Source organism: Heterodontus francisci, chromosome 10 (assembly GCF_036365525.1).
Source record: "Heterodontus francisci isolate sHetFra1 chromosome 10, sHetFra1.hap1, whole genome shotgun sequence".
In the NCBI taxonomy this organism is placed as follows: domain Eukaryota; kingdom Metazoa; phylum Chordata; class Chondrichthyes; order Heterodontiformes; family Heterodontidae; genus Heterodontus; species Heterodontus francisci.
In genome coordinates this window covers 74776477-74794618 of record NC_090380.1, presented here as the reverse complement: position 1 = coordinate 74794618, position 18142 = coordinate 74776477, and the positions used below count along the sequence as shown (strand labels likewise).

Here is an 18142-nt window from a genome sequence, read left to right as displayed (position 1 = left end):
GGTTTGTGAGCTCCCTCTGATGCCTCAACTTTGCCTCCACATGTTCCCAACCAAGTCCCTCGAGATGTACGATGCCTTCCCGAATGAACTTTCTCCATCTAGGATGGTCACGAGTCAGGGACTCGTACAAGTCAACATGGATGTTTGATCTCTTCAGAGATGATGTGAGGACATCTCTAAAGCATTTCCACTGTCCTCCTGGGAGTCTCCAGCCATGACCAAGTTCTGAGTATAACAGCTGCTTTGGGAGTCTGGTGTCAGGCAGGCAAATGACATGTACCACCCAGTGGAGCTGGTTTTGGGTGATTAGTGCCCCAATGCTAGGCAGGTTGGCTTGGGAGAGGACACTGCTGTTGGACTGCCTTTCTTCTCCAGTGCTTTGCTGTAGGTTGTCCAAGTCTCCAAAGCACATAGGTGCGCAGGGATCACTGCTGCTCAGTAAATCATGACCATAGTTTCTGGTTTGAGATCCTGATCCTCAAATACTCTTTTCCTCAGTTGGCCTGAAGCCTGAGCTGGCACATCGGAGGCAATGATGAACCTCGTCATCTATGTCTGGCTTTACTGAGAGGAGGCTCCTAAGGTATGGAAAATGGTTTACATTTTCCAAGATCTCGACATTGATCTTGATTGGCAGGGGGAGGTGTGTGCTGTAGGAACTGGTTGGAAAAGGACCTTCATTTTCCGAATGTTTAGTGAAAGACCCATTTTCTCCTATGCTTTAGAGAAGCAGTTGACTATGATCTGGAGATCAGTTTCAGAGTGATCGCACATGCAAACATCATCTGCATATTGAAGCTCGACAACTGAGTTTGGAGAAATTTGGTTTTGGATTGAAGGCAGTATAGGTTGAACAGTTTCCTGTTTGTTCTGTAGATTGTCTTCACGCGTGCAGGTAGTTTGCTGGAGGTGAGGTGTAGCATTGCAGTGAATAAGATGGAGAAGAGGGCTGGTGCATTGACAAAGCCTTGCTCAACTTGAATGTCCTCGACTCCATCCCTCAACACCCCATCTGGCGCAGTTGGATCAATTGTGGCAACTACAGAGGAATCTCCCTGCTGTCTGTCACAGGGAAGATTATTGCAAGGATCCTCCTCAATTACCTCCTCCCAGTGGCTGAAGAGCTCCTTCTGGAGTTGCAGTGTGGCTTTTGCCCATCGAAAGGAACCACAGACATGATCTTCACTGAGCAGCAAATCCACAAAAAATGCAGGGAACAACACCAACTGCTGTACATGGCCTTTTCTGACCTCACAAAAGCCTTTGACTCTGTCAAGCACGAAAGCTTATGGAGCATCCTGCTCAAATTTGGCTGCCCTCAGAGGTTTGTCATGATCCGCCATCTACTTCACAATGACATGCAAGCCGTGATCCTCACCAACAGAACCACCACAAACCCTATCTCAGTCAAGAGCCTCTTTGTGTCCTCCTCACAGCTTGCATTCCCACCTAGCTTTGTATTGTCAGCAAAATTAGATATATTACTCTCTGTCTCTTCGTCCAAGTCATTAATATAGATTGCAAATAGCTGAGGCCCCAGCATTGATCCTTGTGGCACTTCAGTAGCCACAGCCTGCCAAATTGAAAATTCTAAAGAATGTATGCCTCAGCTATTCAGCATAAGGGGCTGATAATTCAGGACTGAGATGAGGAGAAATTACTTAATTCAAAGGGTTGTGACTCTTTGGAATTCTCTATGCCAGAGGGTTGTGGATGCTCCATCATTGAATACATTTAAGGCTGGGATAGTGAGATTTTTGGTTTCTCAGGGAATCAAGGGATATGGCGAGCTGGTGGGAAAGAGGAGTTGAAGCCTAAGATCAGCCATGATCATATTGAATGGCAGAGCAGGCTCGGTGGGCCATATGGTCTACTCCTGCTCCTATTTTTTGTGTTCTTGTGTGTATAGTGCCTTACACGGTATGTCCTTTTATGGGGTAGATCACCAGGGTAGGTCTCCTGGCTTGATGGTGATGGAGCAGTTAGGAATATGCTGGGCTATGAGGTTTCAGATTGTGGTGATTACAATACTGCTGCTGCTGCTCATGGCCCATAACTCCTAATGGATGCCCCGTTTTGTGCTGCTAGATCTGTCTTTAGTCTGTCCCATTAAAATATTACATTGGAATTTCAACAGTGACTCTTCAAATGTACTTCATCCAAATGGCATAATTAGTACTTCTAAAATGTTACAATTAAATTACACCACTTAATTTTGTTTTATATCTCTATGAAGTAAACAGTGTCACTGGGTTGTATGTTTATCCAACCCATGTCATTGCTGACCTTGGCCACTATTGGCAAGTTGGGCAAGTTGGAAAATTGAATTCAATAAATCTGGTAAATTTTTCTGCTAACCTGTCCCCAAAATTACAAAGGAAACTGTTGAATGCTGTAAATTTCCAATTGGTTCACTAATGTCCTTGTGAAGGGAACCTGCCACCCCTACCTGGTCTGACCTACATCTGACACCATAACTATATTGCATTATTAACTCCTACTGATTACCAGACCTGAGGGCTTTAACAGCTGAAGGCATGGTTGCTAATTGTGGAGCGATTGAAATGGTGATGTGCAGCAGACCTGAATTGGAGATGCGCAGGGATCTCGGAGGGTTGTAGGGATGGAGGAGGTTACAGAGATAGACCAGGATGAGGCCATGGAAGGTTTTGAAAACAAGGATGAGAATCTTAAAATTGAGGTGTTGCTGGACTGGCAGCCAATGTAGGCATGATGGGTGAATGAGACTTGGTGCAAGTTAGGATATGAGCAGTAGAATATCAAATGAGCTGGAGTTTCTGGAGGGAGCCTAATGGGAGGCCAGCCAGGAGTGCTTTGGAACAGAGCAAGTTAAAAAAAAAAGGCATGGATGAGGATTTCAGCACCAGTTAAGCTGAGGAGGAGGCAGAGGGTATTGTTATGGAGGTGGAAGTAGGCAGTCTTGGTGATGGAGAGGATATAGGGCCAGAAGCTCAGTTCATGGTCAAATCAGACACCAAAGCTGCAACAGGCTGGTTCAGCCTCGGACAGTAGCCAGGAAGAGGGATGGAGTCAGTGGCTAAGGAACGAATTTTGTGCTGGAATCTGAAGTCAATGGCCTTTCCAATATTTGACAGGAGGAAATTTCTCCTCATCCAATACTGGATGTTCGACAAGCAGCATGACAAATCAGAACAAGTGGAGGGTTCAAGAGAGGTGGTGGTGTGATAGAGTTGGAGGCATCAGCATGCATGTGGAACCTGACGTGTTTTCAGATGATATTTTCAAGAGACAACATGTAGACGAAAAATAGGACAGGGCCAATGTTAGATCTTTGGGGGACTTCAGAGATAATGGTACAAGACTGGGAAGAAAATCCATTGCAGGTTAATCGCTGCCTATGACTGGATAGATATTAATAGAACCAGGCAAGGGCAGTCCCACCCAGCTGGACAATGGGGAAAATGTGTTGGAGGAGGATGGTGCGGTCAGCCATGTCAAAGGCTGCAGACAGATCAAGAAGGATGTGAAGGTATAGTTTATCATGGACACAGTCACATAGGATGTCATTTGTCTTTATATGAAAAAAACTAGATTATAATATAAGCAGAGCTATCTAGTCTAGATGTGGATAATATGCAAATCCTGTGGATAGGAATGAGAGACATAAAGGGAAGAAAATTAACAAAGGACATCAGATATAAACAACAGGAAGAAGGACTAGACAAAGAACTTTATAGACAACTAAGAGAAACATACATGAACAGATGTAGTTGTTAGGAGTGACTTCAAGGGGGAGTTTATGAAATCTATTAAAGGTACAATAGGGGTGAAAATATAATCTTAGGAACAATATTGGATGATTACATGGATCAATTGGTTGAGGAAATCACACAAGAAAGGAATGCTATGGACCTAACCTTGAGTTAAATCCAGGAGATGAGATCAAAAGTTAAGTCAGCAAATACGGACAACAGAATGATGAAGTATAAGGTTAAGAAAAGGAAATGGGTACGATAAAAATACTCTTTTGTTGGATCTGATGATTGAACTTTGCTCATAACAATTTGAATGTTAGTAAATTAGGCAGATTTTGTGGGGTTTAGAGATAAGTTAAGGAAACTAGATTGGACACAGCACTATTAGAATGAAAGTAAAGTAGATTGTGTTTAGTAAAGTACAGATATGTATCATTAGGTAACTGATGGAAAAGATACATTTGAGCAACAATAAAAGTAATGCAAGAAATAAAAACAAAAAAAGGATGATGGTTAATTCCCATTGTGGTCTCCAACTTGTCTGCTGTAAATGTGGCAGAACAGCTGCAGAAACACATAAACAGTTTTTGCCAAATTTCCCAGGAAAGAACTGGTCAGAGAGCTAAGGTGTAAAATAAAGTTAAGATGGTAGGGAATATTTTAAAAAATGTCAAGCTTTTTAAAAAATTCATTCTTGGGATGCCTTGTGGGCATCGCTGGCTCACCAATGCCTGGCAAGCTTTTCTCCTTAAAACAACATCACAACATCACCAAAACAAATTATCTTGTGATTTATCATATTGTTTGTGGGACCTTGTTCTGTAAAATTGCCTGTCTTGTTTCCCTACATTACAGCACACACTCCATTTCAAACATATGCCATTGAGGCATCCCGATGTTGTAAAAGGCTGCTGGTTAAACCTCCAGGCATGGCAGAGAGAAGACAAAGTACTAAAGAAATACATTTGTTCAGATAAGGCAGTCATTGATAGACTGAGAAAGTTAAAGGAAATCAAGGTACAAAAACTGGATGGATCAATACAAGGGCATTTAAAGAAATGGCTAGAGAAATTGATGATGCCCTTGGTGCTATCTTTAGGGGATTATTAGAAACAGGATTAATGCCTGAAGATTGGAAAGTAGCTAATGTAAAACACATTTTTAAAAACGTGCATTGGGTCTGTAACATTTTTGCGTTTCCTGTAACTTTTTTGCTCTAGATATTTTTAGCATCATATTTCAGACTACCCTCATACATGAGCTGCAGCTCCCAATGTTCTAGAAAATGTTTTCATCTAGGGGAAATTTGAAGGATGCCTGGGTAACAAACAAGAGAAACTTTTTTTTTTAAAGAAAATACTTAGCTACATAGCTATCCTGCACCTTCAAATGACTCTCCTACTTTTCTTGTCTTTGAAAGGACAGGACAAGACTACAGTATCAATCTGTTTTTTAGGCTTTAACTCACAAATACACTTATTAAATAGTAATTGAACAATAAATAGTGGAATTAGCAGAATATATATTTTTACTGTAGTTGTTCAATTTATCTAGTTTCTTTTTGTAATAGCAAATAATATATATTTTGCAAAACTGTGTTAAACTAATTTATGTATTTCATTTTTGCAGAGCAGTTTTTTTCACATCACAGAAGCTATCTGTCCTCATTAACTTTCTTTTGAAAGCTCCAGACAAACTCTCATCAGAGACTCCAGGCAGACTAATCCATTTCAAGAAGACAAGCTGATAAATAAATTAAAATCAAAACCTAACCAAATTTAACTAACTGTTCAAAAGTATATTTCAACAAACCACAAAGAAATGTTTTTCAAACTGAATGATTTGGCCCCTTTCCTGGACACCTGTCTTTAGATTAACTACTGATTAAATGCTATAACAAATGTATCAAAAATGACTGGAACACTTTTCTGTGAGTGATGCTGGTTTTCAACTAATTGTGCACGGATAGAGTTAAAGAAGCATATGCCAAACTAAGTTGTAGATGCATAATTTTTGCAAAGAATGCACAATTTTTGTCACAAGGATGACTTGGGAAACTGTAGGCTTGTGAGACTAATATCAGTTGTGGGTAAAGTGTTACAAGGCATCTTGAAAGAGAGGATAACTAAACTCATAAATAGTGATGACATAGTAAGTGTGGGTGAGCATGGATTTATGTGATGGGAAGTCTGCCAAAATGTAGTGGAGTTCTCAGAGAAAATGACAACAGACATTCTGTGGAGTAACATGTTCACATCTCAAGAAGGTTTTTGATACTTGTATGACACAAATATTTTCTTTATTCATTCACAGGATGTGAGCATCACTGGCAAGCCCATTCTAATTTTTAAAAATCCATTCTTGGGCTGTGTCACTGGCAAAGCCAACATTTATCATCCATTCTTAATTGCCTTTGAACAGGTGGTATTGAGCCACCTACAGCTGAGTGGCTTGCTGGGCTGTTTCAGAGACCAGCTAAAAGACAACCATATTGCTGTGGGTCTGCAGTCACATACAGGCCAGACCAGGCAAAGAGAGCAGAATTTCTTCCCTAAAGGACATCAGTGAACCAAATGGGTTTTTAGGACAACCTGGTAGTTTCATGGTCACCATTACTGATACTATTCTAAATTTTATTCAATTAAATGAATATATATCTCCCAGCTGTCCAATCATCATGGACAAAAGCATTATAATGATTTTAGGGAAAGGACTAAAACAATAAACTAAATGATTCACCCACAAGGTAGGAAAGCATGAAATCGGACAAAAGCTACTGAGATGGATTAAAGTTTGGCAAACTCAGAGGAAAACAAAGTGGGGTAGGGGGAGTTGTTGTTCTGAATAGAGTTGTGCCAACATGGCAAGAGATCACTAAGAGGGTGCCACAGGGATAAGTGCTGAAGCTACTGCTGTTTCCAGTGTATATGTATATATGATTTGGATCTAGGATCAGTAATAAAGATGTTTGAATCTTCAAAGGACACCATAAATGGGTGGGGAGATAATGGGCATTCAAACAATACAGAATAATCAGACCAAATACAAAAATGTCTGAGTAGTTTGAAAAGATGAGCCCATGAGTGGAAAATACCATTCATCATAGACAAATGCACAGTAATAATTCTAAGGGCGGGAATTAAATAATAAACTAAATGGTTCCAGGCTACAGGACACAATGCAGCAATCGACCTGAGAGTATTGGTGAAAAAATAAACTGAAAGCAGCAGCACAGTGCATGGAAGTGGTAGGGAAGATTATCTCGAACTTCAGATATACAGGAGAGTGATAAAGCACAAATCCCAAAGGTGAAAGGAATTGTATGTAAGCCATGGCATGTTTAGTAGAGCTTTGAGTTGGAAAGTTCTGGGTTCACGTCCCACTCCAGAGACTTGAGCATACAATCAAAGCTAACACTTTAGTGCAGTACTGAGGGAGTGCTGCACTGTTGGAGGTGCTATCTTTCAGATGAGACATTAAACGCAGGCCCTGTCTGCTCTCTCGGGGGAATGTAAAAGATCCAATGGCATTATTTGAAACAGACAACGAAGCTCTCCCCCATGTCCTAGCTGACATTTTTTTCCCAACCAAAACCTAAAACAGATTATCTGGTTATTATCTCGCTCCTGTTTGTGGGATCTTGGCATGTACGAATTGGTTGCCGGATTGCGACAGTGACTATACTTCAAAAGTAATTCATTTGGTGTAAAGCATATTGGGATATCTTGAGGTCATGAAAGGCATTAAATGCAAGCTCTTTCTTTTCACATACTGAATAATTCCGGTCACTCTACCACAGCAAGGATATCCGAGCATTGGAGGTAGTGGAGAAAAGGGATACAACACTAATACCTAACTTAAGGCATATAAGCTATTAAAATCCTTAATTGTACATTATACAAAAAACAATTCATGTATTCAAGTTCTAAAGGCTGTACACAATTTGGACTTCAAGTTTTCCACTCTAGAACAAGGGACCCGTGTTCCTGCTTAGACAAGAGAAGATGCACAATTTAAATGTAACCACACAAAGGGTGATAAACAAGTCAAACAAATTGCTCAGGAAGCCATTGAGACAGATAGTGCAGAAAAATTTAAGGAAGAATCAGATAGACAATAAAAGAACTGGGAAATTGACAGTGTTAGTTTTTTGAACTGATTGGATGGTCATGTTCCTCAAGAATTGTACTGAAATTGCAAGTCTATCACTTGTAAAATATTGCGACAAATTATAACAATGCATCTGCCAAAATATTACATTAGAACTACAACAAAGCCCAAATAACAATACTCCTTTTACCAAAATATTGCACTGAAATATCACTAAATTGCACTTCCATCACTAAAGCAACACTTCAAAAATATTGCACCAAAACTGTGATAGTGAAACCTCTAATATATTGTGTAATAAAAAATACAAAACTGCCTGTTCAAAAACATTATATTGACAATTCACTTAATTACATTTCCTCTCCTTAAATGTCACACTAACATAGCAACACTGTTTCTTCCTAAGTGTTAGAATGCTATAACATTTAAATTCTATCATATATTAAATTCAGTATATGAATGCACATTTTGTTGAAATTTCCTGCAGTACTTTTTACCCCTATAGGTGGTCTTGCAATGCACTTTTTCAATGATAAAGGTGTAACACTGCACTAACAATCTGCTATTTTACAGTAAGGATTTATATCACCATCTGATTGCACAATTAGTTATACACAAATTGATCAAAATGCTTTCTAATTTTTAACTATCTTTTTTCTCAGTAACTGAAATTTCTCATGTCCAAAGTAAGGGTTGAATAAAAGTGTAAACATTTTTAAAAATTGAATATAAAACCATTAAAATTATCTACTGAATTGTCTTTTGTGTCTTTTAATGCCGACATCAAAGCTTTTACTTGAAGAAAACACTCTCCCAATAGCTTGTGTCTTGACACAGTAATTTTGCCCATAGCTATGACTCTCTGAGCTAAATTTGGATTCCAAAATCTGAACATATGTGTCTAATTCCCCAGGAAGCATCAGCACCAGTCAGCTGTAATTTTGAAACATTTTTCTTCAGGTTATAGCATAATCTTCTCAATAGTTTTCCTTCAAATAATTTTGAAAACTAAGAAGACAATCTTCAAAAGCATTATTGAGATAAAATTTATATTGAGAAAACTTTTTTTCAAAAAGACAGCTCTGTGGGTGTTTGTGTGCATGAAAGATGCTGTGTGAGAGGGAAAATAACAATGTTCTGATTACATCCTTATTGTAGTTTTGTTTTGTGTTTCCCATAAACTTCCAAAAGTGTATTAAGCTGAAATGGTAAATGAAGAGAAAGAAACTCTATGGTTCCTAAAAATCCATGGGATTCACAGTATCACAGAATTGTTACAGCGCAGAAGAAGGCCATTCACCCCATCATGTCCACACCGGCTCTCTGAAAGAGCAATTCTCTCAGTTCCATTCCCCTGCCTTCTCCCAGTAACCCTGCACATTCTTCCTTTTCATATAACTGTCTAATTCCCTTTTGAATGCTTCAGTTGAATCCCAGCAGTTGCAACCAATAGTGTCCTTTTCATATTTGGAACCCACCTGCTCCATATAGCCTTTTCCAAAATATTGCATGGAAATTACAACACTGTCATTGCATATATATTACACTGACATTGCAACATCAACTCTTCAAAAGTTCTTTACCACAATTAAAATACTACCTGTTCTAAAATATTATGCTAAACTTCCAACACTGTGTATTTTAACTAAATATATTGAAATTTGGCCTCTTGTAAAGCACTTCTACTAAATCACGACAGCTCCATTCTAAACCAATACCTGAAATCATTATAATGTCTCTTCCAGATTATTACACTAGGGTACAACACTGTGTTAAAAATGTTGCAGTGAAATTAAAACATTGTCTACTCCAACATATTATACTGAAATGACAACTGTTCATTTTCTAACTTATTACATTATATTTATAAAACTGTCCCATCCAAAATATTCAACTCCGTTACAACATTGCCACTTTTACTATATTACACTGAGATTGTAAAACCGTCTGATTCAAACTATTGAATCCAAATTACAATATTGCCTCTTCCAGAACATTACATTGTAATTACAACACTGCCTTTACAAATGAATTCAATTAGAATTGCATCACGGTTGCTTCTAATTTTGCATCGAATTTACGTTTATGCTTCTACTAAAATACCTTACTGAAATAGTTAACTTGTTTTTCTAAAAATATTACACTAAAATCTGATATATTCAAACTACAAAACTTCTAAAGCAATGTACAACACTGTTCCCATATATTAAATATATTTTACAACAATAACTTTTCTAGTATATCATATAGAAATTACAAATTTGCATCTTGTCAAGAACTTAACCCAAGTTACAACACTGCCTCATCTAAAGTAGGTCACTGAAATTACGCCACTTGTTTCTAAATTATTACACGGAAATGACAATACTTCTCAAGTACTACCGCCGCATTATAGCACTGTAGTCTCTAAAACATTACACTGAAAGCACATCTCTACTTTAATACCACCCCAAAGAGTATAATAATGGCAACTTTAAATATTACATTGAAATCGCATCACTCTGTATCTGAAATACTTCGGCCAAATTAAGCAATGTCTTTTCTACAGAACTACACTGAAAGGACAACACTGTCTCTTCTACAATATTCTTTTTTTCTTTTTTTCTTTTGGGCCTCCTTATCTCGAGAGACAATGGATACGCGCCTGGAGGTGGTCAGTGGTTTGTATGGAGTGACCTCTCCATGGCGCATGCCTGGGCAAATTTATGGAGGTTGAGAGTTGCCCAGTCGTCAAAACCCCCCTCTCGGCCTTTCTGGTGGGGTCCAAAGGAGTGCAGGACACGACGTTTGGCACCAGTATGGCTGCAGGAACTGCCGGAAACATGCCAAAGGTGACACATGACCGCCTACGGGGTTCCGCTCCGGATTTTCTGTTAGGGTTTACTCCCTTAGCCTTGGTCTCTCCCGAGACGCCCACAAGGCAGTGGGGTTGTTGGGGCCCCTACACAGGTGTAGGATGGTGCCGGTGGGAGGAGGGGATGCAAGGGGGAGGGGTAGAGGGAGGGGGTGGGGGGGGGGTGCAGGGGAAGGGGGTGCGGGGTGAAGATGGTGCGGGGGGGGGGCGGGCTGGGACGGGGTTGTGAGGGGGTGAGCTGAGAGGGTGGAGCAGGGAAGGGGGGTAAAGGGGGGGGGGAGGGGGGGTGGAATCTGGTGCAGGTAATAAGCCATTTCCTCAGTGCCCACCATCGACGTCCGGAAAGCTCATCTACGTCCTTCGGGAGGTGAAGCATCATTTGGCAGACTTAGAGGTGGTTACATTTGCTAAGGGTTTTTTGCAGTGGTTTAAATAAAGGCATGCAGCATTGCCGACAGTGCGCTGCAGATGCTCTCCGAGCCATCTCCCGCGGGCGCTTTGAAGTTGCGGCCGGGGGGGCCGTTCGTGGATGTTTTGGGTGTTCGGGGCACCTTTTCACAGGACTTCTCTCGGGTCCCGCAGCTCCTTCTTCACCTCAATGGACTTACCGCATGCCGTGGCTGCAGACACTCTGGACTGTGAAGACAGCAGGATCGGAGATTAAAGTATCGGCAGCTGTTCTCGTCAGTTTCATCCGGATCAATTTCATTGAGAAAACAAAGAGCAGGTGTGGCTGGGGGAGGGCAGTGGGCCCAGGTAACATACACTAAACTAACTGTTAACTTTTAGATAGGGCTAAAATGAACTGATTTAAAGAGCCAGGGGAATTTAAACAGTTTACGAGGGCAGATTGGGGGAGAAAACGTTAGGGATGGGAGCAGATGGCCATGGATAGAGTTGAACAGCAAGGGAGCTTCCTAGGGAGCTTCCAGCCCAGGAGCCAATATTACATTCAAATTAAAACACTTCGTCTTCTGAAGTACTTCATTCAAATGACAACATTCGCTCTAACTGAATACCTGCCACTTCTAAGTTGTTACACCGAAAATGCAACCTTACCTCTTGACCATATTATACTGAAATTGCAACATTGCCTCTTCTAAAATATCCTGGTGAATTCACAGCCCTGTTTCTACACAGAAAGTATAACAAAATATTGTACAGAAAGGACACCAACGCTTCTACTAAAATACCTTACTGAAATAGTTAACTTGCTTTTCTAAAAATATTACACTGAAATTACAGAATGTCGTCTTTTCAAGTATTCTGCCCAAGCTTATAGCATTAGTTCTTCTAAAGGTTTTTCATTCCAATTACAAGACTGCCTATTCCCAATTTTTTTTTTTGAAAAAACCTTGCATTGGCTCTTTTAAGGTGCGATCCAAATAGTCGCAGATTTACCAAAATATAAAGCTAAGTCCATATTGCTTATGCACAGAAATATTACACAGAAATTTAAACACTATGCCTGTTAAAGTATTAAAAATAAATTGTGTTCTTGAATCATTTAAATCTAAATCCAAATAGACCTAAAGTATTAAACGAAATTGTCCTTTCTATAATTAGAGGTGTGGAACAGAGCCTCCAATAAAGCATGAAAGAGAAATTCTGAAACTGAATTAAAGTGTTGAATCAAAATTCCAGTTGTTTGTCTACTGAAGTATTAAACACCATCCAACACCGCCCTATCTAAAATACTTGGCAGAATACAGAACACCGCCTGTTCTAAAGTAATTTTTAAAATACCCTCTCAAAACTTTTTGAATGTTTCAACCCCTCTGTCCTTTTATCTTTTTACTTATTAGCCAACCCTGAAGAAGCCGCGAGACGGCAGCTTCCCTTCCTGATGTTACTAATAAATAATTCTTCCAGCTTAAGATCAGCTGTTGGCTTCTTCCGAACAATTGCAAGTGTCCTGAAAGAGAAAAGTAGTCGAGCAAAGGGCTCAGATACTGCGAAAATGGGACAAAACGATTATTTACAGAATCCAGTCAGTTATTCCAGCAACAATCGGAATAAACAAGTGACCAATGACGCCAGTTTTTTTTTAGAAATCCTGTTTTTTAAAGCTTACAATTTGATCAAAACATATCCAAAAACGCATCTGGAGTAAACAGACAACGGAAAAGCTCCACAAGGAGAATATAATGAATGAGAGATTTCAAATACAAGGAACAAATTAACCAACAGCTCGCTCGCGTGCACGTCTGTATTTCTTGCGCAGAGTCTGTTTCCAGGTCTTGCAAATAACGTTTTCCCTCGGATCACCTTTGGAAAACTGACAGAAGTCGTTTGATCTAATCACAATTTCCTCATTGCAGTTACGGGAGGGATAGACTTGTTAATGTAGATGAACAATGAGAAGAATCGGAAGAATATACAGGATAACATTTTAATGCAAGGCCTTTCCGCTTTCAGTTACAGACCGTAACAGAAAGGTTTTACAATTATCTCCTGATAGTCAATGCTGGAGGGCTAAAATAGAAACTGTCAACAGGGCCTGCAGCTGAAAGGCTAACTTTAAAAAAAAATCAGATGACGGCCCCTCTTTATTCTGGCAATGCCCTCTTTCTGGAATACTCTGCAGTGGGAACTATTAGTTGGAGCTCCAGGTGGTGTTTGGGATATTTAAAAAAAAAATTGGGACAAAAAAAGATGAGCGATTGTCAAAACCACGAATTGCATTCCCTTAAATAAAGGATTAACCAGGGAATAACAACTTGGATGGAAATTTCAACATTTGTTGGAAAGGAAAGACTGTTCATACTAAAGTTAACATGAAGAGCTGACCAAATGCGCCGAGTGCCTGCTGGAGATTCCTGAAATAGAAGATGAAAACAGTAAGAACCAAACTTGTTGGTGCTGGGAAGCCACTCTGTTCTATTTGTATTTTAAAGTAATCGCTTCCTTTCAACACTGTGTCAGTGTTTGGTTTGTTTGTATATTGTACCTCGAGTAAACAAAAATAGTAGCACCCCATTTATTTCATCTTTTATCAGCAGACTAGAGGAAATTTCCAAGTGTCCATCGCCATGCAAACAAGAACCTGTTGGAGCAGCCGCTAGTACAGGCACCTGTCATTTAAATAATCCATTGCCTCTGTGTTTATCCTGCATACTAAACACACATTCCCTCTTCACCATAGCTTCCCATTTTCTTCCTATAAAAGGAAGCTTGACACAAGAACTGACAGAAACATCATTATTTTGCAGCCTGTAAATCACCAAATGTAATTGTAAAAATGAACCGAATCGGACCCGTTTCAGCCGATGAAATTCGCATTTACAATCCAATAAAATTATCAGTGGGAAATAGAAACGAGTGAAGGAACCACATTATCGTTTTATGTGTCTGCTCGCCACGTTAACTCTCCTTCCTCGTCGCAGTACGATTAGAACCGTGATGACTTATTATTAAAAAAAGTTTATTTTTATTCAAATCCAACATGTTCTAATATTGGCCTGTTTCTGACTCTCATGTTGTAGGAGGGACAAGCGCTCTGATTTCTGGATAATTGTGAACCCTTGCTCCCGTTGGCACCGATGAGCTCAAAGGGACACGGTGTTTGATAGTGAATGAAAGGTGTGCGGTGAGCGACCTTACACAAGACTGTTGGGCACAGAGAGATCTTTACATCAAAATTAAATGAAGTAGAGTGGCAGGGTTTGTGTGAACTATACTTTTCCTAAATAGTTATACCGAGAATATTCTATAATTACAGCTACCGAAGAACTACAAACCGAAATCCTTAATGATAAAACATAAAATATGAATCAATTTGCAAGGATGCAAAATATAATCAATTGCAATTGGTAAGTGTAGCATTCTCTGAAGTAAATGTCACGTTTTAAACTCGTTGGAGCTGGTGCGCGAATATCACTGTGGCTTCCGGAGGGGACAGAAATTGAACCTTTTTGGCACAGTCTGGTTCTTGAAGTGGGACCATCGCATAACAGAACAAGATCTGCCACCGGGATTGGGAATAAATTGCTCGATAACTATGGTGTAAACAGCGGCGTGCTATATAAATAGTCTGTTTAGGTATCACTCGGACTGTTACAATGTTTAACTCAGACTGGACAGTAAAAGAATAGTTGGACTCGTCCGCACTGACCAAGAGCAACAGAGGGCATATCCGTCAGTTCTGATTGCTGGCTCGCTCAACAATCTGTCAAACAGCGGGGTTTGTGCTCAGAGGGCAGTTCGAAATGCGCAACTCAACTCTTAATGATATCAATTCAAACATCAGGGAAACTGAGCAACCTTTTATGCGAGTTTCAGATCTTAACTTTCTTACAAAACCTTAGCACAACCCAACAAAACAACAAAAGATTAAACAGCAAACTTTACAGTGCTATCCTTCTAGAAACACTCCACAAAACGGCAGCCTGGCCGCTTCTTAAAAAAAGTGAAAGCGGGCACAACACGTGCACAGCGTCAGATCCTAAAGTTATAAACCAGAAAATGACGGAAGAGCTTGTTTTTAAAATAACTGGACATTTGCTTTTTTCAAATGGTGAACACACGGAATTTGGTCTTCCTACCAAGAATAGCATGCGTCCCTGAAAACAGGAGGGGGAAATTAGCGAAACTACTCCGGGAAATAAAAGGGAGGGTTTTTTTTAACAAAAGGACATTTCAAATAGATGATTTTCGGTGTCGGAGAAATGCACCCTCCTGTTTTTAAATTCTACCATTTGTAGAGTGTAGCTGAAGTCAGGAAGATGTATTGGAGAAACCCGAGTGTGTTTTTAAAACTAACCGGAGTTGATCTCCATACACTGGCTTGAATCCACGTTGTCTGCAAGCTCCGAATCCGGGTTTATACTGTCCACACTCAGTTCCATGGTCTTCTCGCCCCATTCCTGGATTTTCCTCTTTTTATTTGTCCCGATCAGTGCTTCCACGGAGAAGGCGTGAGCCCTTGAACTGAGGGCGGCTGCAGATCTCCTCCTTTCACTCATCGCCCGAACAAGGGTCGTCCAAGAATGAGCAAATACCAAACTTTCCTTCAAAGACACCTTTTTAAGAAGCTGAGAGCCGGCAGTACATAAAGTAGCAGATTCCAAATTTAAAAACAAAATCAAGTTCAGTACTTCATACACACAAGGACTACAGAAGTCCAGAGCTGATCACATCTCTCACTGTCCCAGTTAGCATGTTGCTGACTGAGTGAGGGCAGTAATTGAACTTACTCCACTTTCTGCCTCTACTCTGTCATCTCCACACCCCCCCCCCCCCCCCCCCCCCCACCGCCCGGCTGATTGATGCAAACTTCTGCAGCACTTTACTGCAGGGGAGAGGTCTCAGTGTCGATCAAACTCTCCCGTCCAATAGACATACAGCCAGCAGTCAGTATCCAATGACACGCCAGCAGAATTCCAAGACAAACAACCGTAAATGTGGGCCCTTCGCCCCCACCCGACACCTTGATGCTGACAGCGACCTAACAGTGCTCGGATTTAACCGTTTGCGAACCGATTTTACAAATTTTACAATGAAGTACAGATGTTACAAAATCTGAAACCAACTGAGTTAAAATCGCTAATATTTTCCTCCCACATAATCCGCGTACCGTTTTAAAATGGATCAGGAGTGTTTAGGATCAACCATTTGGCGGCTGTTGGCACACTTGCGTTGGTGCTGGAAATTTTATTAATAACAAAATTAGATATCATTTTGTGAATTTTCCTCGCGTATTTCTGATACCGATGACAGTTGATAATGAAGACATTCCTTATGAACTACATTCATGCTAGCGTAACTTTTGAGGAAACACTAATCTTCTGCATATTCTGTCATTCTTCTTCCGCTGCTAAGTAGTTAACTTCTATTTGTGTCTCGCTTTCCCTTTGCTATATTGCAATGGAAAAGGAGTGTGAATGAGAGACAATATTGCGAAATAGTGTTCGAGAAATAAAGCAGAAAAGCTTTTATGTCCCGGAAATATCGAAACACCACTTTTTCCTCAGTGTTATCCACATCGAACAGCATTTAGAATGATTTTTTACACTAAAGTAGCATTCTGTACTCTCTCGGCGGGATTTATATTTGTTCTAGGTGAGTCAAGATGGGTTGTGTACTGGTTATATAAATTATTAAAACAAATAAAAAAGGCAAAAATAAAGTACTAAACAAACAAATCGATATGTACCACTCATGTCTCACATGAGTATTCGGCACTGTTGTAAAAGATACAACTTAAATTTTCTTTCAGGAAAACTATTTTTGGGTGGCTGCGGATGTTGTTTGCCGTAGTTATTTTACTATTCAGTATTTTGAATGCATACAGCCAGTAATGAAATCCAATTTGCTTTTGGGCCAGGGAGTCACTTAGCAATAGTTGTGTTTAAAAATATTTATCAATGTGAGTCTAGTCCGTTCTAAAGCCCGTGCGTTCAGCACTCTGCTGCTGGGTACGTACACCAACGGGAATTAACTATCTGATGTAAAACAAATAATTTGCAAAAAGTTTTCAAGCTAATCGTTGCTTGGAATCTATTGCAAGGTGTACAGTTCTCTGGCAAATTGCTGACTGTTCTTGACGCCAAGAAAAAACGGAATAAAATGGCAAGTGCTGGAAATGCACACCAGCTCCATCAGAATCTGTACAGTGACAGGTTAACGGCTCGGGTGTAAACCTTTGCTCCTTGCTCTCCCACCCTTCACACATACATACACACACACACCCTCCCACCCTTCACACACACACTCACACACACACCCTCCCACCCTTCACACACACACATCCTCCCTTCACACACACACACACACAGAAACATCCTCCCACTCGACACACACACGCATCCTCCCACCCTTCACACGCACACATGCTGTTTATTTGCAGAATTTTCTGTTTGATTTCAAATTTCCATTATTTTGAAGACATGATCCTGAAAGTGGAGCACGCGGCAACATTCTGGCTTTTGTTTGTTGACAATGCTATAGACAACTTCATAAATTAATTGATAAATCATATTAGTTGTGATTTTTGCTGTTACTTAATTAAAACATTTTAGTTTGGAAATAATCCAGAGTAAGCTCACAAATCAAGTTTCTAACTATTCAAATCAGTAATGATAAACTATTCCTGGACAAAAGACTGGCAGGGAGCTCACAAATGCCGAAGGCGAATGTATATATTTGTTTGCATAATAGCCGTATGCATATGTTATATATAAAGTGCATTTCATGTGCACACATATCATGTAATAATAAACCATTGAATAAAGCCTAACAGAAAATATTAATCTGCAATAGGAACATTCATTTCATTACTGCCATCCCTCCATTACCCATTCGAAAATTTCAAGTAATGTTTAGGCACCTTTTGAATTACAGCAAATGAATTTCACTTAATAAATAATTGTCCAATAAACAATTTCCCGCTACTCTTCCCCAGCAGATTGGACTGCTCCATTAATGTTTTACTCGTCTAACA

The 18142-nt window shown here is 39.9% G+C and overlaps 1 protein-coding gene across 4 annotated transcripts in view; it reads right to left on the bottom strand.

The window, feature by feature from the left end:
* tbx15 (T-box transcription factor 15) overlaps positions 1-15665 on the bottom strand; it is a 90720-nt gene extending 75055 nt beyond the window's left edge. For 2 of the 4 annotated variants that reach the window (XM_068039918.1, XM_068039920.1), the window contains exon 1: positions 15464-15665. In XM_068039918.1, coding sequence (XP_067896019.1) covers positions 15464-15665 — 202 coding nt within the window. The remainder of the gene's footprint in view (positions 1-15463) is intronic. The other 2 variants (XM_068039919.1, XM_068039921.1) reach the window with 1 other exon arrangement.
* Between the last annotated feature and the right edge of the window lie 2477 nt (positions 15666-18142).